The sequence below is a fragment of the Trachurus japonicus genome, chromosome 23, assembly GCF_045865225.1.
Source record: "Trachurus japonicus isolate A0001 chromosome 23, Traja_1.0".
Lineage (NCBI taxonomy): Eukaryota > Metazoa > Chordata > Actinopteri > Carangiformes > Carangidae > Trachurus > Trachurus japonicus.
In genome coordinates this window covers 14,715,133-14,739,743 of record NC_140929.1, presented here as the reverse complement: position 1 = coordinate 14,739,743, position 24,611 = coordinate 14,715,133, and the positions used below count along the sequence as shown (strand labels likewise).

Here is a 24,611-nt window from a genome sequence, read left to right as displayed (position 1 = left end):
ACACAGAAATTAGTTGAGCTTCTCCACAGTCTTTCCAAGTACCCCATGGTAAATTTTGAAGGACCAGCTGGGGCACAAGAACCCCTGGTTAGAAATCACTGATCCTCATGAGCAAATGGAGGGAGTAATGACTAAAAAGCACAGAAGCAAAAATGCTACATCATAGAATATAGCCAGTGATAATCTAAGAATAATCAAACTAAAGGAAAACTGTATCCTCTTCCTCACCTGGCTGGGTCTAGTGCAGTGGTAATGTCCTTATGAAAACACTGATCCATCTACAGTTGAATTACAGCCTTTGCTGTTAAACCAAATCTGGCCTGCATGTGTGTGTGTATTGGAGAGGAGCAGCCTGCCAATATTGCCATCAATATCTGTTCATCTAATAAATGCACAATCTTGCAAAATAGAATTGAGTTTCATTCACAGTAGCCAGCAAAGCCATATTGAAACCTATTGATTGCCCGTGCTTATGTTCGCCTGCAGCAGCGGCAGCCAAGGACCCATTGGTTGCGGGATGAGATGTGATCAGTGCTGCTGCCAAACGAGTACATCGACAGTGGCGGCAACGGGCCCACCTCAGCAGGGTTTTCGGTAGCACACGCGCTGGCACTTAACCTTGAAGCTGTGTTCAACCTTACAATGAATAATGCCCTTGGGTGGGAGGGAGGGGGGAGTTGTAGTGGTAAGGGGGAGGGAGTGCGGTAGGCAGGACAGGAGGAGGTGCGGTAGAAGGAGGATGCAAGGTGAGAGAGAAATACAACGAAAGACACGCTAGCAGGGTGTGCATTTAAAGAACTGCAGAGACAAGGGAAGGTTGTATAGGAGGAGTGTGTGTACGTGTGTGTGTGGAGGAGGAGGAGGAGGAGGGAGAGGGGAGGAGGAGAGGGAGGAGTAGTGGAGGAAAGGATGCCAGAAAGGTCACTAGGCAAAAATGATGAAGTCATCTGTATTAGATTTTCTGTGGCTGCAGCCTGGATGAAAGCTGGCTGCCGGCCAGAGAGGTGAGCCGGCTGTACCTGCGGCCAGAGCTCCTCAGGCATTAGCAGCTCATCAGTTTTCTGGATTCACATAGAATTTTAATCAATATCTAGGGCTCGCTGAATTTATACGGCTTCTAAAAAGGCTCTTCCTACAGCTCGGCGAACATACTTGCTGAGATAACACTGCGAAAATAAATGAGTGGTGGCATTTATATACAAGTATCTTTATGACCTGTGAAGACCTGATAGCCCACCAGGAAGTATGACAATATAAATTTACAGCGAAAGCCACATCAGCTTGTTTGAAACACAGTTCTCAAAAGCCACTATGTATGGTTGACATTTTTTTCCTGTGAAAGCCATTCAGTGCGTTTGCACTCAGTAATAATCTCTCTATATAGTGACTTTTATTAGTAGCAGTGCGGTCAGCCGTTCCTGTGCTGGATACAGGTTGCCTACCTCAGCACCAAGGACTCACAGAAAAGAAGATGAATGCATGTAATCATCTGTAATTTTATCTCACTCGTAACGGTTGTCTTGTTTAACACAGTGTGACATGAAACATCCTACTGCATTAAAAACAAACAAACATTCAACTGGTTTCTTTTACTGTGAAGCCGCCACAGGAAGTGCAATATGTTTTTCTCACTGAGTGCGATCCGTTATTAAGAAAGCATTTACAAAATATGATTGTTGTAGCAGCTTGACATGTGTTTACTCTATTAACCTGCACATGCTGTTGCCATGGTAACTGTGTGTGTCATAGATTCAACCAGGGCTTAAGGATTACAACATTGAACTGCTGCCTCTTTTTTCCCTGGCAAATGCACATGATTTCCATCTGTCTGTTTGTCTGTCTCTCATGTCCACAGAGCCACTTTGTAAAAAAAATCCAATAATAATTGTTCCCCGAAAGTTTGGCGACTGTGGTTTCCCCGAGGGCACGGCATCCACTCCCCCTGCCCGCCTCTGTGACTGCTAAACCACTGATGCAACAAATAGGCAATCCGCTCCCCGTGGCCCAGGACAGCTCCAACTCTGTAGCCTCTGCAGTCAAGTCCTTTTCCCCCACTCACACAAACTTCCTCTGTCATGAAAAATACAAAGTCAGTACGAACAGATCCAACGTTCAGTGGATATTAAAGTAGCTGGACTGTTCGTTTTCTATTGTGCAGCTAGATTGAGGAAACGGAAACCCGGTCTTCACAGTCCTACAACACGCTCACATCCCGTCTAGCATCCCGTCATCTTCAGTCGGAGACCAGTTCGCTGTGTGCAGAGGGAGTTTTAACAAAATCAATCCCGAGGCATTTTAACACAGGTGAAAACACACAACTACTGTCAATGCACTGTATTAAATTCATGCTCCATTGTTCAGTGGCACAGTTTTCTTATTGACTGGCCAAGTGTGGACAACATGACCTCTAGTCAAAATAATTACAGTGCAGCTGCAGTGAAGGTTTAACACCTAAAATGTCAACATCAGGTTTGGCCTCGGTGCAAAACAATTTTAGTGCAATTTTGCAGACAAACTATTGTTTCTGACCCTTAACAACCATAATGACGGGGAGTTCATTTTTTCTACAAGTCGACAGCGGCCTCAAGAAACAGTAATATAATAAAGAAACAAGACATAATGTGCAGAACAAGTGGCCCTTCTTGCTTAGGGGACATGTATACACTGTATACATAATATACACTGGTGCTGATGACTAATAGGGAGCAGGTGTGCACCAGGTGCCACATCAGTGGATGAGCTGTGGCTGCAAACACACTTAGAACATTTGGTGGGCTGCAATTTTATAGACAAACTATTGCTACCTAACTCTCAATCACCCATTTACCCTTATTTTTAATTACTGTCACATTTACTTAAAATATATGATTTTTTTTTTATGCAAGAAAAAATGGACAAAGCAGAGGCCAGTTTGTGTTGGATTAGTTTTGTTGCTAAGAAAAATATAGGTTGCTATGAACAGAACAGAACCAAGGTTACTGTATCTCACTGCTTCTGGTGTCTATGCTAAGCTACGACACCACCTCCTGACTGCATTCAGATGTGATGGTGGAATCAATCGTGCCATGCAACGTTACAGCAAGGTAAGCAAATTCATGCATTCCCGAAAATGTCAAGTGTTAGACATAACTTTTTTGTTCAGTGAGTTGTGTTCACATCATGACTATTCCAGTGTGAAGATGATGAGTAAAGTGCAGTGTGAGGGCAGTTCGGTCCTGATGATAAAAGAGATGTTGATGACGATGCTATTATAGGAGCTGATGCAGCACAGAGCTTCACTCTACATATTTCAAAAGGGAGAGAACAATCAGCTTCTGCTTAATCACCCGCTTAACAGCTCACCCTTAGCTATGAGCAAAAAGCACTATAAGGGTGTGAGCGAGAACTCCGAGTGTACTGCTATCATCGTCGGGCTCTTTTTTGGAAAATCAATGCAGTCATGCCTCAAGTGTAGCCTCAGAGGAAGATTATTTCAAAGTTTTAATAATTGGGATTCAACTGATCCCGAGCTGCCTCCCCTACAGTTCCAGCTCTTCACATTTCTAAGAGCTCTTTGCATAAGTCGCCATGATTGGTTGTGATTTCTCAAGCAGAAACTCAGAGCGTCTGACAAGCCGGTGTGACATCGTTGTAAATGTCAAGGCGGGTCAATCAGCACGCTGTCAAATGAAAGCTACCAATTACATCGCAAACCAATCACGCTGCTTGCAGGTTCGCATGCAGATTAGCCAGGGTAGGTTTTTTTTTATCCATTTTTTTTAAACACCAAATATTTGGTATCATTTTTTAAAATCATCGCTGCCATAGAAACTGTTGGATCTTTGCAAAATGCTGCAGCCCCGCTGTCATTGGAGGGAACAAAAGGTTCATTTGTCTCGCTCCCATAAACACAACTGTTTGGCCACTCAGACAGAGAGAAAGAAAGAGAGATAAATATTTGGCTATGTCATGCCACTGCTCAGAATGAAAGCACCCTGTGGAAAAAATATGACATGAGTGCATTATTCATCACATCACAGCACTAATAAATTCAATGCTTTGTGTGTCGCAAGAGGACAGCGTAGCAGAGAAAGAAGGTGAAACGTGAGGGAGGAGAAATGTGGAAATGCCGTTCACACGGAGGCCACTCTATCATGCTGTCGTAAACCTCTATTACGAGGACTGCCTGGGATTTCTGCACATATAAATCACCTCACTAATATGACTGTAGCATGGTGGCTGACCACAGGCCCAGGCTGCTAACTACTACTACTACAAAAAAAAGAGAAGCAGAAAACACTTACACGGAAACAACACCCTCCCCCATCCCGCAGTCAGTTGTACTGACCCAAAAGGCAGAAAGCAATTTCAGCTGAGAGTACAAGCATTATTACAGGTCTTGATGGAAATGAATGGTGGGGTGGAGAGCTCGACAGGGTAATGCCTCACATTGGCTTGTACTGCTTTCTGGGTCAGGCGTTTCCCAAGATTCCCTGGGCATGGGTGTACATGAGCATGAAAGACACACACGACGGTCACACTCACATACACACTTGGAAGCCATGGGATGCACATAAAAGTTTGAGTTTGTATTCAGTCGGCGAGGCCATTTCGGTTGGCATCATATGGGTCGTCTGAATTCATTATTGACTGATAATAAGGCTGCTGGCAAGGACGGCTTGTTGGCAACATCTTTCCCCCTCACCATATTATACAGGAATATGATAAAGCCTCTGAATTAATTAACTACCACCATGAGACAACGGGGAATATGTTTTACAGGCCTTTAAAGAATGTCATTGATGGAGATGACTGTGTGAGATATTTTATATTTCCTGCCTTTGGGCGTGTGAAATCTGTGCAAAAGTCATTAGCAAACACAGTCCCTCTGAACAAAAGGACAGTAAACATGAGCATGCAGTGGTATTGACTGGACTAGAAATTAATTTGCGTTCCGCTTAACATTAATTAATCATTTTTAAGAATGGTACCTTAGCCAAACTACACAGGATGTTTTGACATTGGAAGTCCTCAGAACAGCCTTGTGTCCAAAAAGCGTCCATTCAGAAATTAATTACAGTCTTGCCATGGCTGCACCATCGCCGAGTGCAAGCTGTTTTAATTAGCACAGTGAGAGCTTAAGTTATTCAGTCAGTTAATTCTCTGTAATGCAGCGCAAGCCAGTAAACGTGCACACAGCTCATCCGCATGAAGTGTACATGCAGAGACGCATTTATGCATATGTGCAAACAACTTCTGGCCAAGACACGAATACTGAATAGATCCATGCACATAAACACATTCACACACCTGCAGTGCATTGTATAACACATAGTATGCACAGCTGGATGGGACAAGGCCGGACACACAAAAGAGAGCTGTGGCAAAAACAAGAACAAAAGAGGAAGAAAACGTTGATCATTTAAGCCATTTCCTGCACTGTTAACACCCAGCTCAAAGAGGTTGATGCTCTCCACAGAGATTGCTAACACACAGCCGTGTCTTTTCAGTGCCTGTGCATGTTTCCAAATCCCCTTCCCTGCTCTGAGACAATCAATAGAAAGCTTTTTCGCAGTGGACAGCCAGGAATACAAAGGACCCCTGGGTAATAAAAATCAGTCCCTGATGTCACAACTTCAATTTCTTAGCCTCTGGTAAACATCATTGATGAGTAAATAAAGAAAACATGTGGGGGCCCCGGTAGCCACTTCTCCTTGCAGGTCAGGACTCGACTTTCATTCATCTTCTCCTGATTATAAAAAAAAGAAAACAATAAAAAAAGATGTCAGTGTCACCTCAGTAGGCATTAAATGTATGCCATAGGTAACAAATGCTCACCTTTTCATGACAAGATGAGGAGAGCGCGGAAAAATGGCAACAATATTAGAAACATAAACTCTGCATTTGTGTCATGTGGTAGACTGCATCGTCATTTTTCTTTCAGGCAAGCCTATTGGCTGTTGCATTAAGAAGAAATACAGACTGCTGTACCTCAGAAAACAACAGCTTAGAGAGATTTGTTTCCCTCCTGATGCACACCTCTTTGTTTTCCGAGCACTTGTTCAGGAGGCCAAGCTGTTTTTTGACATTTCACATCTGGTTCTGTCCTGCTTTGCATTAATATAGGACATATAGCATTACAGTGCTGCCTCTTAAAACAAATACACTGACAGAGGCCTCCTTAAGACTCCATTGGGGTTATACAATGTATATCATATGGCAGCACTACTGGATATTACCCAAACTTGAGTTATCTTACCATCCTTAATATCTTTATAGTTATAAACACAGCATATGAAACTGTCCTCAGCATGCATAAACTTTCCTCCAATGATAACCTAATATCAATAGTACATATGAAGGTCATTCTTGCATAAATCTTCATTGCACAGATGAGAACGCATTATAGGGTAGCCATTTCCATTTGCTGTTTCAGTCAATTTATTGAATATGCATCAGGTCATGATTTCTAATGCACCTCCAGTCCATGCAGAGGTAATTAAACCGAATATGATCAACGGCCGGGTGTTAAAACAGCTCAACCTGAAACAGCAGCTTGGCAACTGGAGGGGAAGCAGCAGTTATGGGAAAGAGGAGAGGAAAGCCAGCAGTAGATTAATGGTTAAAGAAGGTCATCAAAGAGACCTATCTGGCAAATAATAAATAATAAACTCTTCACATAACAGTTTAGACCCGAAGCTGTCCTTGAAGACATTGTTAAAACCGCCAATTGGGCCGCTTCGGGAGAGGTTTAATCTTCTATTGTGTTTTGAAAGAGAGATGATTCAATTATTCAGACAAACTTCATTTTTATAGCACATTTCATATATTAAAATGATATGAGGCCTTCAGGTGATGAGACAGGTTGACCAGTCTAATGCTTCATTCATCATGATCAGTGGGGCAATTAATACCCAAGCCACTTACTTTTGTTTATTTCCCTCTCTAGACGTCACACTGTGAAATACGTGTTTGTAATAATACTGTGCTATTTTAAAAAGTGCTTCACTCAGAAATGATTCTAATGTCGGCAGTAAAAAAAAGATTGCAGTGTAGTCTGATAATGTTACAGTTGGAAGATCAAATTTTATTTTTCTGTAAAGCAATAATTATAAATTTTCAAATATATACTTATTTGCATTCTTGCCAAGAATGAGGCCAACTAGAGCTGGTAGACTCTTATCTTATGCTGTTTATTGTGACAGTTATTATGATGGCGTTCATATAATATAACATATAACATATAATATATAATATTTGAAGATAGCGATTCTTCGTGCTGGTCTCGTAGCAACATGAGATAAATTGCCTGAATTAGAGCTATTGCTGCATTACGTATTTGTAGCAGTTTTAGTAAACTAGATACAGACAGTATAAGATAAAGTCAGTGAATTTGTTCTCATACTTAATTTGATAAAGGTGTGACTGCCAGCAAACTAGTCATCAATATTTTTGTAGTTCTTTTCACTAAGAGGAATTTCTTGTATCAGGCTAAGGTGAGCATTTTTACCCACTTAGCTGCTTGTAATCATGGTTTAAAGAGGAACTTTGCAGGATTTTTAGCTTAACTATGCTACATAATTAAACAGCTTTGGAGTAATTGTGATGGTTTAATAAATGACATGTAACTTGCAAGATCAGGGTCGCCGCCCCAGTATCCCAGCTCTCGTCTCTGCGCACAGCGACACAAACGCACCCCTTAACCCGTAATCTGTTGTTTATGACAGTTAAGAGACTACACAAATATACACGTTGTAACATCGTATGATATATAATGTAATGTACCGCTCCATTGATTGCTTTCTCGTCTGCTTCGTTGTTAACAAATGAACATGGCCGGGAGGGGGGTTAGCAAAACAGTGGAAAAGCGACCGGACTTGCATAGTTCCCCTTTAAACTATGTGACGTGAATGTGACATTATGTTAGCATAACAACCTGATGCAGCCGGTAGCAGTGAGAGAATGAAAAATTCACCTACTAGCACCTCTTAAGCAAAATAAGGCATTAAAGTATAATATAATAATCTTCTCTTTCGCTGAGTTTCCTAAGTAAAGCACCAAGACTCATTTCACAACTGTCCAATGAATATTTTCAATTTAGTTAATTGTATCTTTGCTCTAAAAACCAAAATAGCTGGTATATCTCCAGTCATGCTGCCTAACTCCCAAGGGTAAAATTGCCTGTTTTATTTTAAATTGGATGTACACTCATTATTACTTAGTTTTAAATATTATAATATAAAGATTAAAAAGAGGATCAAATTATTCTTTTCTTACTCGATTAATCATTGAGAATATGCACACATTGAAGTATCCAAGTGTAGCTGCCTTACTCAGATGCTGAACACGTACAGATGAGTGATCGAGAACAGGCTTTTTCATCCAAATAGAACAGCTGGACATGAAACACAGCAACAGGTTCCTCTTTGCCCCCCTAACACATCACCTGACAGCCAAAAACACATTGTCTTCTTTTCTGCCTCTTTGTTTCCTCTCTCATCTGTCTGTTTGTCGTGTTTCCTCTCTTTCTCACTGTCTGCTCCCCTCTCTGGCTGCTCGGCATCTTTAAACCCCCCCCCCCCACACACACACACACACACACACCCAACCTCTCACCCCTCCTCTTGTCTCCTTTTCTTTCTCAGTGTATTTCTCTGTCTAAGCTTTCACACTCCAGCCAGAACAGATGAGTCTGGAATGTTCCCACACTGCGATGGATGACAGCGGTCCTCCATGGGATTGCGTGTGTTTGTTTCTTCTCTCGATATGAGAGCATTTTCTCATCTGTTTCTTTCTCTCTTCAGCAATTTATTTTCCTCCTTTTATGCTAACATCCATAAACACAAAACCTCATGGTCTCTGCAGTGTCTCCTTGTCTCTCTGTGTCTCTGTTTTTCCTCTGTTCAGGGACATCAAGTCATCTGCCTCTAAATTAGGCTATTCCATGCCGTTGCCCAATTACCCAACAGCATGAGGCTCTGACCACAGCAGTTAAACTGAGCGAGGGCCTCAGCCTGCCTTTAAATCCCACAGAAAACCCAGCAATACCATCTGTGTGGCCAAACACTGAGCATCTTTCTTGCAGCACGTATGCGTCCTTATGCAAAAAATGTATGTGGAGCGTATGCAGCAATATATCAAAAGAGTCCCAGAGTGAAGGAGTGACACTAAACACTCTGATACACAGCCATTGGGCACACCTGCCTGCCTCCAGCCCCCACCAATCTATCTCTATCCCTCATTCCTCCTCTGTATCTTTCTAACCCCCTCCTTTTTTTCAGCCATTCCCTCTGATTTCCTCACACCGCTCTGCTTCTCTGCCTGTTAAAAGGAGAAGCTGCCTTCTCCGTTTGCCGCTATTAAACGGGTCATCTTTCCCTTCGACTACTCAAATCTTTGCCTCTCTCTCTCTCTTAACTTCACTCAGAGCCCGGCTGGCTAACATTGTGAGCCAGCTGTGAGGCTGCAATCAAACAAGCTCCTGCTAGACCCCCAGGGGTCCTGCTGACTTTACACACACACACACAGAAGGAAATGTGTGCACATGCTTGCTCTCACGTACATGTTCACAATCACAAAAGCAGCAGGTGAGGGACAAGTGTATGTGAGCAATAACAAGCAATGATGAAGCCTTGGCCAAAATCTTGCATAATTCTGCCTCTTATTTTGCTTTGGCTCTTCTCTCTTATTATTCAAGATACAATTTCCTCTCAAATCTTCTTTAGGATTTTCTCTGCCTCTGGGGAAAGGTCATGGTATAAATTCTGAATGTCTCTCCGTCCGAATGGATATGAAGTAAATGTGAAAGGCTGCACACATACACACACACACACACGCAAGGGCACACCTGTACAAGACAGGCAATCGCCTACGAGCGCAGAGGTAAACACATCCCCTGACAAACATGCAGGAGAGCAAAAGACCCCTTGTAAATCTATCATCTTGTGAAGCAGCCATCCCTTAATCCCCCTTCAACCCAACCTTTCTCAATGTCTGAGCTACTCTTAAAACCAGATGACTGCCTGTTACAAGCAGTAAACAGGTATGTCTCCAGTCAGTGTCTAAGTGCGTTGTTATGTCATGGTTGAGAAGGGACCCCCAGTGTGGCTCCATAACACACTTACCAGCAGTCAGACTGAAGATCGGAGGAGCAGGCTTAGGTGAGTCATGCATCAGCACTGCATTAGGTGGAGGGAGAATTTCAAGCTAGGAGTCTATGGAGACACAGTGCAAGGAAACAGTTAGCTCTTTATCTTATCACTTATGTAGAATTTAAATGTCCAATATTACGTGGAAGAAAAATATAGCTCCCTCATTTCTGTGAAATAAATATGAAGTTAAAGCACATTAGCCTAGCTTAGCCTCGCACAAGGAGTAGAAATATAGCAAACAGCTAGGCTAGCTCCGTCTAAAGCTAATTAAATTCAACTTGTAACGTTAGCACCTTCAAGGCTGAACAGTGCAGTTTTTTCACAAACATAAGGAGCCAGTCCTTTGGTTAAACTTAGTTAAAACTTACATTAGGAGGCCTCGTGTCGTTCATTTGTACAATTATTTTCGGTCACACACCTGTATGATTTGCGTAAGCAGCTAGTTTCATTGCGAAGTTGTCGAGCCAGCGAGCGTGCGAGGCATTTAGGGAAAGTCGGGGATTTGTAGCTGTTCAAAATAGTAGAAGTCATACCTAGAAAAAAAAAATGAAACACTGGCCTATACAACTAAATGTGATGTTGCTCAACAAATAACATTAATTACAGCATTTTAATAAGGTATGACGTTGTTTTTATTTTATTTAGAAAGCATTTAAACTTAGCTGCAAGATCCCACCCATCCAAATCAAGCTTGCCTGCTTGGTGCCACACAAAGATATTTCCCCTGGGCACTAGACACCTGCTTTGGCTGACTGTAGGACCCCTGGGCTCCCAGATGTGAGATCAGAATAGGAAACTCATCTGTTTCACTAGCCTAGCTCAGCCTTGCCCTGTCCCATCTCAACCCAACTGTGACAACAAAGCTAATTACCAAACCTCAGATCCCACAGCACTGACAGTCTTGTTAGCCCCTGATTTACACTTTTAATTGAATCAAGTGTATCAGCATCATCTGGCTCATACTAAGTATATTTGGCTATAACAAGAGCCAATATCCAGACAGTGTGATTAAAATGAGTTCAGAATTAGCAATCTATAGCATGACACACTCACAAAAAGGTCTATTACACTTCACAATCCTAATCAAATAGCCTATCATGAGTCTTGAATTTCTTGTTTATAAGGAATTTTTTGTCCCCAGTTTGACATTCATATCTTTTCCTGAAGGGGGGGTATATGTGTAAATGTTGAGAATGAGAACGGTGGCTGAGATGCCCGCCCACACAGTAACCCCACAAAACACACCTAATTCCTTTATCTTGCTGTAATCTTGACCTTCACTTTACAGGAACCCACATGTGTAATAACTAAGGCTACAAGGTCTGTTCCACCTCGCCTCCCCCCCTATCTGCATCAACTTGTAAATCCTCGCCCAGAGTAACTCCAATCCTTGTACCATGAATAATCTCTTCACATCTCTGTCTTGAATTTTTGAAAATCTATAAATTTGAGCTGATATTCTTATCTTGACAGTGACTGTGAGGGGGATAAAAAACTGTTGCCTTTCTGCTAAAGCAGTTCTTGACTCCTGCTGGAAAAGCTTGATATTTATATGCGTCACTTGTTAAAAAAAAAAAAGTCAAGACAGTTTTCTGGGGGAAACATGCTTATCTGCTTTCTTGCAGAGAGTGAGATGAGGAGATTAATGGCACTTTTATGTCTGAACACAAAATATTCCCTGTTTTCTCTGTGTCCTATGTTAGGCTGCTGATAGTAATGTCATATTTACCGAGACATGAATTTGATCTATCTCTAAGTGTTTTCCCCCTAAAAAATGTCCCAGTGTTCCTTGAACTAGCCACAAACATTGCTCTCCTGATTCAGGTCCAAACGGTCACTTTGTCTCTTTCAACATCCCAGCAGGAAGTTAATCACTGGCAGCATCCTGCCAAATAATGTCGCGTCTGATGTAAACTATGATATTAAAATGACCATATGGTTTTCAAAGAAAGTGCAGTGTTTAAAGAGCAGCCCCGAGAGCAGGGAGATATTGGCAGCCGCTTCCAAATGATTGTCTGCATAGTAGGGAGTGTTGCACGGTTAAACAGCCACTAAACGCATCCTCAGCCCTTGTAATTTGAGATAATGGCTTTGACATTTCAATGTCGGACCTACTGCGAGCCACAGCAAGCAGGCCTCTTGAAAAGCAGGGCAAAAAAAGAAAAAAAGGAATAAAGAAGTTGGAGCAGTGATGCTGCTGAATCTGTGATCTCTCATCCCATTACTCCCTCTGTTCCCAGAGAAGAAGAGAAAAGGGGACATTCAGCATTTATGCGTGTGTCTTGTTCTAGTACATTTAGCTTAAAATGGATGCCTGCTGGATGTCACTGAGCTGTGGAAGTGATGGAGGATGCTTAGGTTGGGAAAAGCTTCTTTTAGCTTCATAGAAAGCAAATGATTGCTTATCAGATCATATCCTCCCTGCAGATTTCAAACGCCCTTTAAGATAATGGTGAATATCAAATGGTTAAACACGAAACAATTGGCTGAAAGCATAGTTTGAGGAAGTTACAATTGTATTCAAGAAAAAGGCATAAAATTGCCACCCCCACGGCGCCTTCGGAGAGATTGAAATGAACAGTAAAAGAAAAACAGTTGCATTTGCTTCCCCGCTCCCTGTGCTAAGGTGCTACGTGGGCTATAAAAGCACATTTATTTCCCCAAATAAATTGCAGGCAAGCATCAGGCACATCACTTTGCCTGTATTAGAAGGTAACGCCCCATGACAGGCTGTAATTACCCAGAGACGAGAGACTCAGCTGAAGAGAAACAGGAGCAGAGAAAGGCAGTAAGTAGAGATCTGTGTTGATGTGTGTTTGAGTATGTGTGCAGCAGGCTCTGACTCAGCACATCCACATGGGCCTCAGAGGCGGCTGGCTCTTTTATTACCTAATCCAGTTTAGGAGATGAATCCGGCCCATAATCTAATATTCTCATAAATGATTCCCGCCATATACATGAATCCCTGACCTTAGCTATAACCGCAGCTTGCAGGCTGCAGCAATGAAATAACACCCACACAAGACAGCATTTATACTTGTCCTTTTTTCACTAATTGGCTCTGTGGATACTCAACTTATTGCTCGTTCCCGCTTAATGGTTTGATATTTACAGTACCTAAGCACTAAGGTCAATGTGGTGAAAAGGTTGCTCTGGTTCATGCCTCTTTTCTTTCCTTGTTGTGTTGTTATAGATGAAAGCTGATATGAAACGTTGCTTCTAATGCCAGCTTTCATCTCTCCACAGTCTCTGTGCCTAATAGTGCCCCTCAGGTATGAGCCAGGTTACAGCCCTGCTTTCCGAGCCCAGTGCAAATACCCGGCAGCGCCTGCCTTGGACACCTGTCCAGCCAGGCAGTGGGACTAACAGAGGTGAAAGCTCAGTGAGCAAATCCCTCAGAGATACAGTGTCATGTATTGTTTCATTTTTCTCCTAATATTTGCCAGGCAATCTAGAGTTTCAACACAGCTGAGTTTGTATTTACTCAGGGTCTGTAAAGCCAGCCATGTCAAATGAGTCTGTCTGATTCTCTTACACCATGTCTTGTTTTCTCATTCCATCCCATCTATTGTTTAATTTCACTCTTCTCTTCTCTTTATACATTCATCATACAGCTACACAACACAGCAATGTTAAACCAGGTTATTATACAAGTTTAATTCTGAAATTTGAAGTCACAACCCAAGTGAACGGGAAAGTGTGTTCAAACTTTTGATTGGCATTGGCATTGGAAATTACATACCACTTGACCTCATTGAATGCATCACAGTGCAACACACTATTTAAGGCAGCAATCTACATCAGGGGACAGATCAAACAGCAAATAGAGCAGGGAATATTAGGATGGTCAATGGTATTCCTAACTTCAGTGCAACAATAAAAAAGCAACTAGAATTGAATTTGCTATTTTGCATGACAAGCCACTGTTTCACAGCACGGCACGTACAGCAGCTAGAATATCTGCATGTGCTTGTGTTTGTTAAGCGCAAATGACTTCTTTGAGATAGATTTATTTGTGTAAATAAACACGATGCGGCACGATAGGGAGGCCATTGTCTGGTGATGATATACTGTCTCGCAGCCAATGCATCTGTCTTTGTTCAGTGCAGAAACACATGCATATTTAAACTAAGCGATAAGGGAAGGATTTCATGGCAAGAGTGGCAGGTTGGCCTTGTGGTTTGACTTTCCTGTGACCAGAAGGTCTGAGTTCAGCCCCACAAAAGGCATTTTTGTCCATCCTGCTGAAAGGCTTTAGGAAGACACTGAGCTGCTCCCACCTCACACAGTTTAAGTTAAGACTGTCTGCTTAATCCTCTGAATATAAATAAGAGGCAAGGCAAGGATGTACAGTATATACACACATATACAATGGGGTCCACAAGGCTGTGACCGTTTCCTTGTTCACTTGAAAGGAAAAATAATTAAGGATGATCCCATATTTTCATTTTTAAAGGCACTTAAAAGGCACACTAAATGGAAAGTGGAAATGGCAATGTTGTATGGAAAATTTAAGAGATAATTATGCATCTATGGCAAAGTAGTATCCAAAAATATATAACACATACAAAAACACAAAACTTGGTTTTTGTGACTCATACTATATGGGACACCATTGTGGTCCGCCTATCCAGCATGCAACAGGTAATGTTATTTGGCATCTCACTCACTTGTTCAGGGCTTTACATGATATTTAGATAGTGTTTGCTATGAAATACTATATCACATCAAGCTGGAAACCCTCACCATAAGCACATTATTTTCTACTGTTTACACTCATGGGGTAAAATCAGCGTTTTTCAGTAAATAAGACATTTTCTTCCTTTATATAAAGAGCTTGTACCCTGCTTTCTCCAGCTGATAAAATAAAAAAAAGCCAGAGTCAAAATAAGCATAACAGCTTCCCATGTTGCCTATGAGTGCACCAGTTTAATGCCCTGCCCGGTGTCCAGTACAGCAGGTGGAAACCAAGCCAGTTTACACCTCCTGAAGCAGCGGAGGCACACGCTGCAAAACCAGAACAGGTTAAGACCACAGCACCAGTTGGACAGGTGGACCATGGGATACGTGGCCTTGGGAAAGTGGGTCTTCCAGTGCTTGGCGACATCGCTTCCGGTGGGCAGGTGAAGCGTGTAGTCGCTCCAGCGCTTGGAGACGCCATAGACGGCCGTCACAGTCCTCCCCCTGTCCGACCACTGGGTGTTGCTCTCCGGGTTGCAGTTGAACTCCACCCATTCGGAGGTGAAGTCCCCTAATAGAGGGATGTCTCCAGCTTCTGGGTCGATCATAGTGGTGGACAGCTCGGCCCCCTGCACGGCTAGGTAGATCCCCTCCACCCTGCGCACCTCCTTCACCCAGGGGAGGGAGTTTTCGGTGTCCAGGATGAGGATGAGACGGGAGCAGTGGCCGGCGTTCTTCTCTTTCCACAACTCCAGTAAGTGGCCCAGGTGGAGACTCTCACCTCCTGCAGAAAGAAAGAAAGAAAGAAAGAAAGAAAGAAAGAAAGAAAGAAAGAAAGAAAGAAAGAAAGAAAAAAAAACAAAAGAAAGAAAGGGATGAGGGAGTGTTGCAGGGAAAATGAAGGGGTACATGGTTACATTGGTATGTATTTACAAACTCTCTTGCAGGGATATGTAGTGGTGGTTTTAGAGCCACTGTTGCTTCAGTGAGATCTTCAAGGACATTTCAAGAGGAGACGTGGCTGTTGATGGAGAAAGTGGCTTTGCAGGGATCAAACCTGTCAACTTTCACTTGCAGGACTGTCTGTCGGTGTAACAGCTGTCATCATAACGGCACACAGCCACACAAATTGCACAAAGATGCTATTTTCCAGATGGCAAAGCCACAGTACAAAGATCAGAGCTGCACTACCTCGCCAACAGATGTACTGAATTATTTTTGTTACCTCAATAACATTATTTATTGTAGGGGAAGTGCTAAGTACGTAAATTCAAGCTGAGGAGACAAAAAAAAAAACTCGTGCTGCTGGCCACAGAACAACTTTATGAAGGACTGGCTTATGTTTGCAAACTGGACTACCTCCACTTGTTTAAAAATCTGCAAGTGACTTTAGAGAAACCGAGTCTGCATTACTGCAGCAATTTAACAAGATCAACAGAACAGAGGTAAGAATAAAGAAGTAATTTTTCAGAGATCCCTGTCTAATTTAGCACTGGACAGCCCTCCTGCACAAAGGTTTTATATCTAAAGGAATCAGAGTTCAAAACATGCTGTGAAAACTGACTGTTCTCAATTTGGATCTCAGCCAAAAACAGCCCCACCGTTCAAAGACGTGCAGATTTATCCAGTGAACACAGACTGAAAGTGTCCCTTCAGGATGGTGACATAGGGAGGTGATTATCTTTTCAGTGGGGATTTTTTTCCCCCTCCCTGTTTGCAGCAGCACGTACAGATAATGTGTCAAGTAATCTCTGAACAGAAGAGCTGAAGCTGACACTGTGTTAACCTGCTGTGAGTCTCATTTCTGTCGAGGGGAACGCTCGTGTCACAGCAGACCTTCTGCGACTTTCACAGAATTCTCTCGGCTGGAACCGAACTTCTGTGACGAGTCCTTCACAGCGGTTTTAACTCTTTTTTTTTTTTTTTGCTTCGTTGTCTGATCTGTAAATCAAATCAGCGTCTGACTAACTGACGGGAGAGGAAAATGAAAAGAATGGAAATCAGACTGTAATGCAAATGCGGTTTGCAAGGAGAATGCCATCCCTAATTCAATCCAACACAATCACTCTGCAGTAAATATTACTTTTGTTTTCAATTTTTGTTGCCTTCAGCTCTGAATCAAGCCTTCCATCAAGTCTGAGTGACTTCTCTGCAGCGTGTAATGATCAGCTGCCTCGACATGTGGACGCACTGTGTATTCTAATCCAATCACAGTGTCTGCTTTTCAGAGGAGATGAGCCACAATCGTTGCAGCTGCACAAGCACCTCCTCCAGGTACTCCTGGCTGGGAATTACTGAAATAATAGGTCAACTCTGCTGGTGGAAGAAATGTAATTTGGAGGAACAGAATGATAACGACATGGTGGTATTGGAGTCAAATGAAAAATATCAGTGTCGGCTGAAATAAGCATGAAAATTACTGGTATAAGTTTAAGATTGTATGCCTAATACAGCCACAGAAATTAAAAGAATGAGTGAGCAATACAGCGTTTAACTTTAAGGATTGATAACTTTCCAGGAAATTTAAAGAAGAAGCAAAAAAACATCAAAGGTTCAAAAATAATCATTATTATTATGTGGATGGTGTGTGACTCTCACCTGCCAGAGCCCACGACCCAGTCCCTTTGTGTGTGTGCCCACTGTAGAAAATCACATAGGTGTCGTGACGGGGCCCGTCCGCGGTGCGACGCTCCAGGAAGTCTCGCATCTTGGTCTGCAAGGCCTCCAGGGTGACGCCGCTGGTGGAGTAGTCGCAGCCGAACGTCTGGATCATGTGGTGCGAGAAGAGACGCTGCACGCTGTTCAGCATGCCCGTCGAGCGCTGGTTCAACTGCTGCACCTGCTCGGGCGGCAGGAGAGTCGGCTGGCCGTCGGCGCTGCACAGAGGGAGATGGAGAGAGAGATGAGAGGATGCGAGAAAGAAATAAAGTTTTCATAACCACTCAGAGGTAAATTCAACTTAGGCGGCTTGTCAGAAGAGAGAGATGAGACGCAAGCAAAAAACGAGAGATGAATGAGTGAGAGGCTGATAGACTGACACGCCGGGGTGGAGAAGCTGTCTCCGTCGGCGGGGAAGGAGGAGACACAGAGGAGAGGATGAGAGGAGATGGGGAAAAGGAGATGGGAGGAATAGGAGTGGTGGATCACTGCTTCAGGAAATGACATTAGCCTCAGGGATGTGAGGGGAGTCGAGAATAAAAAGAAAGTAAGTAAAAACGGAGAAGGTATAGAGAGGAGAAGTGAGCAGGGTGACAAGACGGGAGGTTAAAGATAGTTAAGGGCAAAGTGACTCTTTTAATTGTGTGGATTGCGTGGACTCCCAGCCTGATAATGAAAACAACAAAGAGGGCACATGCACACTAAGTCAAGGCCAGCAGCTGTTCAATGCCGCTATACATTTTCTTTGTGCCTCTGGACTTGATGTTATTCATGGGTGAGCTAGATGACAAAGTCATACTTCACTCTTATGGACATGTGCATTACTCAGCCATCATAGTGTGCCCCTGTGCCCCCGTTATCACCTTCAACCTCACCTTGACAAGGACAGCTGAAAGTTTATCTAAAGTGGATGAGATAGGATTGATTTTCTGGCATGTGGACAGATAAGTAGTTGTTATTTGTTGACAGCCCGAGCAGATGTATTCCTCAGGCGTGCGATGTGATCACTGTTATTGATGTTGACACTACCTGCGTTAAGCTGGCTTTCCATTTTAATTCTTTTCAGCCCTTTTGTCGAATCAAATGAACTGCTGTCTTGGTTTTTTTTTTTCTTTTTGAAGTAAAGGCAAACAGCCCCTTCAGCCCAACGTGAACTGCTGCTATAAAGATATACAGTGCTTGGTCAGAAAAACTGACATGCTGCAACCTCTGCGCGGCTCGGCTAGCTCACTGTTCACCTAAACCCATCTAATCTTTTCAGATCTCACGGCACCCAGGGGAGCGAGCGCTTGTAGTTTTGAGATTCAGACCACATCTTCCTCTGTTACACTCTCTTTCATCCTTAAAAAAAATCCTGTCCTTTTCTACAACAGATCTTTCACAACCCCCAACCCCTCCTTCTCCTCTTTCACAATTCCTCCCCTTCCTTTGCTCTGCCTGTCCCTTTTGGCTTTTTCCGCCACCCTCCTAGTTACGGTGTTTACACCCTCGGTCCTCTCCCTGTGTTTTGCTCCCCTCGTCTCACCCACCCCTCGGTTTACCCAGGGTGCCTCCCCTCCTCGCCCCTATCTCTCTAATCTCCCTGTGGGCTTCTTGTCATTGTGAAAACATGATCTGCGGCCATCAAACAGCCGATTATACACCGCTGCATTCTCATCATGCGCTCAGCTCTCCCCACAGACCCTGCACATACGGCCTCGCATGCAGAGCCTCCGCTGCTCCAGCAGGACATGGGCTTGCATCAAAAATCACCTGAGGAGTTAAGCACTAGTAAGCCGAGCACCCACTCTGAATGCTAACGCTTACCGTCAGCAAAAAGGTTGAATATACCGAATATACTTGAGATTGCTCATAAATACATGCATGCATACACCTGCAAAGAAATCTCCACGGGCTGGATTTCCTTGACGGTTGTGGAGCTCTAGAAAATGTAAACACTAACTTATAACCGTTGGCAGGCTTGTGTCGGCATCATCAAAACCAACTACGCTATTTTGCTTGGCCAAGTGAAGGGGTACTGGGAGAAGCAGCGCAGCAACTGACTGACTATTACAGCTGAGCCAACTTAGTATGCTGTGGAGGGAGCACAGGAGTGATCCCTTAAGGGCCTGTACATTAGCGGCATGTTTATGCATAGTTATTGCTCTATTTATCCAGTTGGTTTTGTGTTAACTGAGGAGGGAGTTGGAATGACTGATCAAGACAGTTTTGAGAAATATATATATTTTCTTTTTTTTTTACTCATGTCAGCTTCTAAAATGTTGAGATTTTGCGTTTGTCTTAATATCTTGCTGTTTACTCTTCATTTTGGCATATTGAATTTCTTTTTACATCACATTGTTAAAAAATTCATTAGCAGATGGAGGATTAATCAAAAACAGTCTGAATCAAGAGTGTAATATTGTCTATATTAATCTGTATGCATCTTTATACTTGCTGTGTTTCTCTGTCAGGTACCTGCAGTAAGCAGTTGGTATGACCAGGGCATAGCCGATGCAGGTGCCCCCCAGGCAGCTGCCCAACTCATGGAACAAGCCGTGGGCCAGAGACTCCAGAGGCAGCACCACCAGCAGAGCGCTGAGAAAGAGGCCGTTGGAAGGCTGCGAAAAGAAAAAAAAAAGCCAAAGAGTCAGAGTCACTTTCGTTCACCGCGAACGGCTTGTACCACAGCAATCAGAGCCAGTTAATTGGTGGTGACACTTTGCAAGACAGTTGTACAATACGGGATCTGACAGAGTGTTATTATTGCAGGACAAAACATGACAGGACCTAACTAAATGGAGACACAATGTGCAGCATGACAGCAGACTAAAAATACATCACAAGCATCCATTAAAACCATGTAATTACTGCAGGGTATGAGCTTGTACCTGCTGCTTGGCCTTCAGTCTGTACAATAAAACTATTATAATTTAGTCGTCTTGTCATCTACTTTAATTGTCTTTACTTAAAAATTTGAATTTTTAGATGTTGACTACAAAATGACTACCGCATTTCTTGCACCTACACTAATACACACACAGATCTATAATTGTCATAGCATTAAGCAGATGATATGCTTCAAAACACTGTTAGGCCTCAAGTGGAATCAATTTCTTGAGGCAGTGTGATGGCATGCGGTGCAATTTAGTATCCTCAAAAAGCCACTTTGATTTCATAGCATGACACTGTATCCGGGAATGCAAATCAATACCTGCATGGTTAAGTGGAGTCACACTTGAGTTTGCAGAATATATTGAAAAGCCTTGGCGACGCCTGAGAAAAATATGTTACACTTACTCACTGAAGTTGTATACCACTTAAATGTATAAACTATATTCTCTGGTGCCTGAATATGGAAATTTGAGCAGTGTTGTAAGGGGGGGGGGGCTTTACAAAATAAAATAATCCAGTAGAAATTCTCACAGGTGGAGAAATAATTTGCAGTAGTTGACCCCAAGATGAGGGACTTGCAGGGTTTAGTTGTGAGCAGCTCTGCACTTCGCAGCTCTGCATTCAAAAGCTGACATCCAGTTCTAGGAAAATCGCTTCACAACTGCACAAAGGCACTATTCTGCTTTTCAGTCAATCCACACTTTGAAATGGATTTCCACACAGGTGTATTGAAAGGATGATATGATACATACAAAATAAAAAATAAAAATCTACTTGTGTTGGAAAATCTGTTTGTGAGGGTCTTCCATATAAACTCAATGGAGAGCAGTGAATCCAATGTAACACCACAGACTATCACCTTAAACATTTGCATAGAGTTGAATCATCACATTTCTAAATATTCTTGGTATCACAAAGGCTGTATTTATTGCTGAGGCTGCGTTAGATTGTACAAACGTTGCTGTTATTTTATGCGTGTGTATATGAGAGGTATACGGATAGAAGTGGTGACCGTTTATTAGAGTATTTTGACACCAAGGGCAGAAATTGCTGTAAAGCATCAAGAGCCACACACACACCAAGAGCTAAACAGCCACTTTCTCATATGTGAATGCCAATAGCTCCTTCTTTCGCGGGCAAATTTGCAACTGACATCAACAGTGTGCAGATCTGAAATTAGGACTCAAGCCCATGAGACTCTTACAAGGTAAACGTCTAATAAGGCTAAATAAGTTATTGCTGCTCTTTATGCAAGTAGATAGGGATATTAAAGTGCTAATTAAATTGGTTCCGCATGAGAACAGAAGTGCCTCACCTTGGGGAGCAACTACCAACTACACACTGCCACTAGCATTTCTATGCACAGTTTATAACATGGGTGTATTATGTGTTTATAGAGGCCCTATCATGACACTCGAAATCTTTAAAGGAGGAGGAATTACAGCTGAAGCCTTCCCATTAGGCATGATGAGTTTTTGGGTTTTCTAGAAAAGCCTTGAGACTCTGACCAGCTGAATGCACCCTAGTCTCTCAGCAAAAGTGACTACTGTATATGAAATGACTGTAATGGATGATCATTAGGACAAGAAATGAAATACCCCTCATTTCTAAAATGAATGTGATATAAATTGACGACATAAGTAGTAGTAGTAATCTCTCTTCTGTCTCCTACCTGCCAGGATACAGCCCCCAGTATGACCGTTGACAGCAGGCTGAAGAACACCAGTCGTTCTGAAATGAGGCAGAAGTGTCGGATGCCCCTGGAGGCCATGACTTGGTCCAGACTGCGGCTGCTGGAGCGCTGGGCCCGCCAGGCCTTCTGACACTCATTGAGCTTGGTGTGAAACCCCCAGATTGTGATCAGCAGAATGACGTGGCAGATGGACCAGAACAGGCCAAACAGGCAGAATCCTGGGATCACCAGGTACCACAGCTCCAAGTGGCCCAGCTATGAAAACAAAACAAAAAAGGTATAACCCAGCAAAGCCTTAACATTATGTAAACTACCTCTACAAAACCCTGTGTCAAACAAACAAATAATGACTCACTTAATAGGAATATCAATTTTCTGACACAACAATTACGCTGAGTGTACCTTTAAGGCAGCCAGGACGAAGAAGGCCAGCTCAGTCACACTCAGAGGCAGCAGGGACAATCTCCTCCACACTTTCCCCAGAGAGAGCACTGGCATCCAACGCTCACTGGGCCCCAGCCCACTGAAGTACACATCCAACACGGGTTCACACAGTAGGCTGCCCAGGTAGCAGCCTAAGGCATAGGGGTTGGCTGTGATGCCTAAGGCCTTGAAAAACACGAGAGACGTTACCAAGGCAAAACAGACCAGATTGGGTAAAGCCAGGAGGGATTTCATCCGCAGGTCCACAATGAGAGCCCCCAGAGCCACCACCAAGCCTATTATGGCCACTGACAAGTGAAGAAGCATGGTGGTGCTGGCAATGGCGAATCCCAGGAGCTGCAGCAGTTCAGTTGAGGTTAACAAAGTGGGTTTGTAGCAGATGGAACTGCATATTCGCTCCGTTATAGCCCACACCGTTTTCATGATCACACTGGCCAGGAGGAGATAGTTGGCAACCAGTTCTGTGACATTTGAATCCAAGGCGGGGCTGTTGAGGAAGCAGAGAAGACCGAGCAGAAAGCCAAACCACAAATGGAACAAACTGAGACTGGCTTTCTCCATGGCAAAGTAGTAATGAAGAATACTGACTATCCCCAGGACAAAGAGGCCCAGGATGAAGATGACCAGGATCATTGGTTCGTCTGTCACGTCCCAGCGGACATACATGCCAACACATACCGCCACAAGGAGGTTGATGCTGGACAGGTAACCCAGGCAACGCACTGAGGTAAAAACGTCCACCTCCTTGGGCCCACCGCTGACCGTCAGCTCCTCTTCCTCTTCCTCCCGAGCCATGATGGCTGACTTAAACACAACCTATCCAACAGTGGATGAAGTCTCTGACACACACTCTCCTCCAGTCACTTTCTCTATATTGGCACAGGGTTGCAGATGGAGGGCTACGCCTCTAGATGACATTGTGCAAAATCAACCCCTGTGAAAAGTTGAAACAACAGTGTTAGTCAACACCCAGCCACACATGCACAAATTACTGACATGAATCATGTTCAGACAATTTAGTTAGCTGCCATGAGTTAATGTTAGACTTCTTGTTGTTCTCTCTTACAAGCTTTGTGGTTATTAGTTTACGTTATTTACATATCTCTGATCATATGAATGACTCATAGGGTGATATAAGGGTTGCTATATTATCTGCTGTGGTATGATTTCTTACTGGGTAATAAAATAGCGGTCACTCACAGAGATTAAGAGCAAAACAATCAACAAAATATATCGTCAATAAAAAGCCTCACAACACGTGAACAAAATAAAACGATGACTCCGACCCCTTTTTCTGTTTCTGACGATGTGGCACTGCAACCGGGAAGTTTGCTAACTCCGTGCTGACTTTTCGTTCACAGTTAGCTTACTCGCTCGTCAGCGTTTTAATTCAACTTCTCAACAGTCAACGGAGAAAGCGGTAGTCGCTGCACCAACGTCAGAGTAAGCACTGTGGAAAATAAAAGCAAGTTATGCATTTAAAGTCAAAAATATTGCTTACATTATGTTTGTTGTTACAGTAGATGACAACCGCTGTGCTTCCGGGATTGTGGACTACGGCAGCTTGCAAGGGTAAAAAAGGACAAGGCTTCGCCTTTTTAGGCTGGGCGAAAATAGGACAGAGAGGAGCCTAAATTAAAACGGTCCGACAGTGACAGTGCATTTAAACCACTTAACAAATGTTGTATGTGTCTAAGATGAATGTCTGTACATAATAATAAAAAATATATGAGAAACATTAACTAGGCTATAACAGGAAATATGGTATAATAGAAAACCAATAAACGACCTTAATTTATTGCAGCCTACATTTCAGCAACCCACATTTCCACAGTGAGCCTACAGTAGGAAGAACTATGACAATGACAAAGCATACCTAACTGTAATCAATAAAGGTTTGCCTGCACTACTGATATTTTCAGTTACAGTAATATTACAACTTTTAAATATATTGTTGAAAACTGTAAAACACACTTCATGGTCCTATTATTAAAAATAAAACAAAAAACATAACAAAACCCGTTGTATTATGAGCTACATTTGGATGAATCAAAATCTCTATGTAAATTTTCAATAATAGTAAAACTCCTGTAGTGAATGTTGTACATGTCTGACTGGTAATACCAATGAAA

At 42.9% G+C, this 24,611-nt stretch overlaps 2 protein-coding genes across 3 annotated transcripts in view; one reads left to right on the top strand and one right to left on the bottom strand.

The window, feature by feature from the left end:
• ifrd1 (interferon-related developmental regulator 1) overlaps positions 1 to 24,611 on the top strand; it is a 114,641-nt gene that overhangs the window by 32,678 nt on the left and 57,352 nt on the right. The window lies entirely within an intron of this gene.
• tmem168a (transmembrane protein 168a) lies at positions 14,123 to 24,060 on the bottom strand. Of its 2 annotated transcripts, none has more exons than XM_085768819.1 (6): positions 23,981 to 24,060; positions 22,438 to 23,413; positions 22,015 to 22,290; positions 19,926 to 20,068; positions 17,409 to 17,686; positions 14,123 to 15,594 (listed from the first exon to the last, which is right to left on the bottom strand). In XM_085768819.1, exons 2-6 carry the CDS (start codon positions 23,272 to 23,274, stop codon positions 15,044 to 15,046), a joined length of 2,085 nt encoding a protein of 694 aa, XP_085624945.1. In that variant the 5' UTR covers positions 23,275 to 23,413; positions 23,981 to 24,060; the 3' UTR covers positions 14,123 to 15,043. The 2 variants fall into 2 exon arrangements, with proteins under 2 accessions (XP_085624945.1, XP_085624946.1); XM_085768820.1 differs by having other exon boundaries at positions 23,766 to 24,024.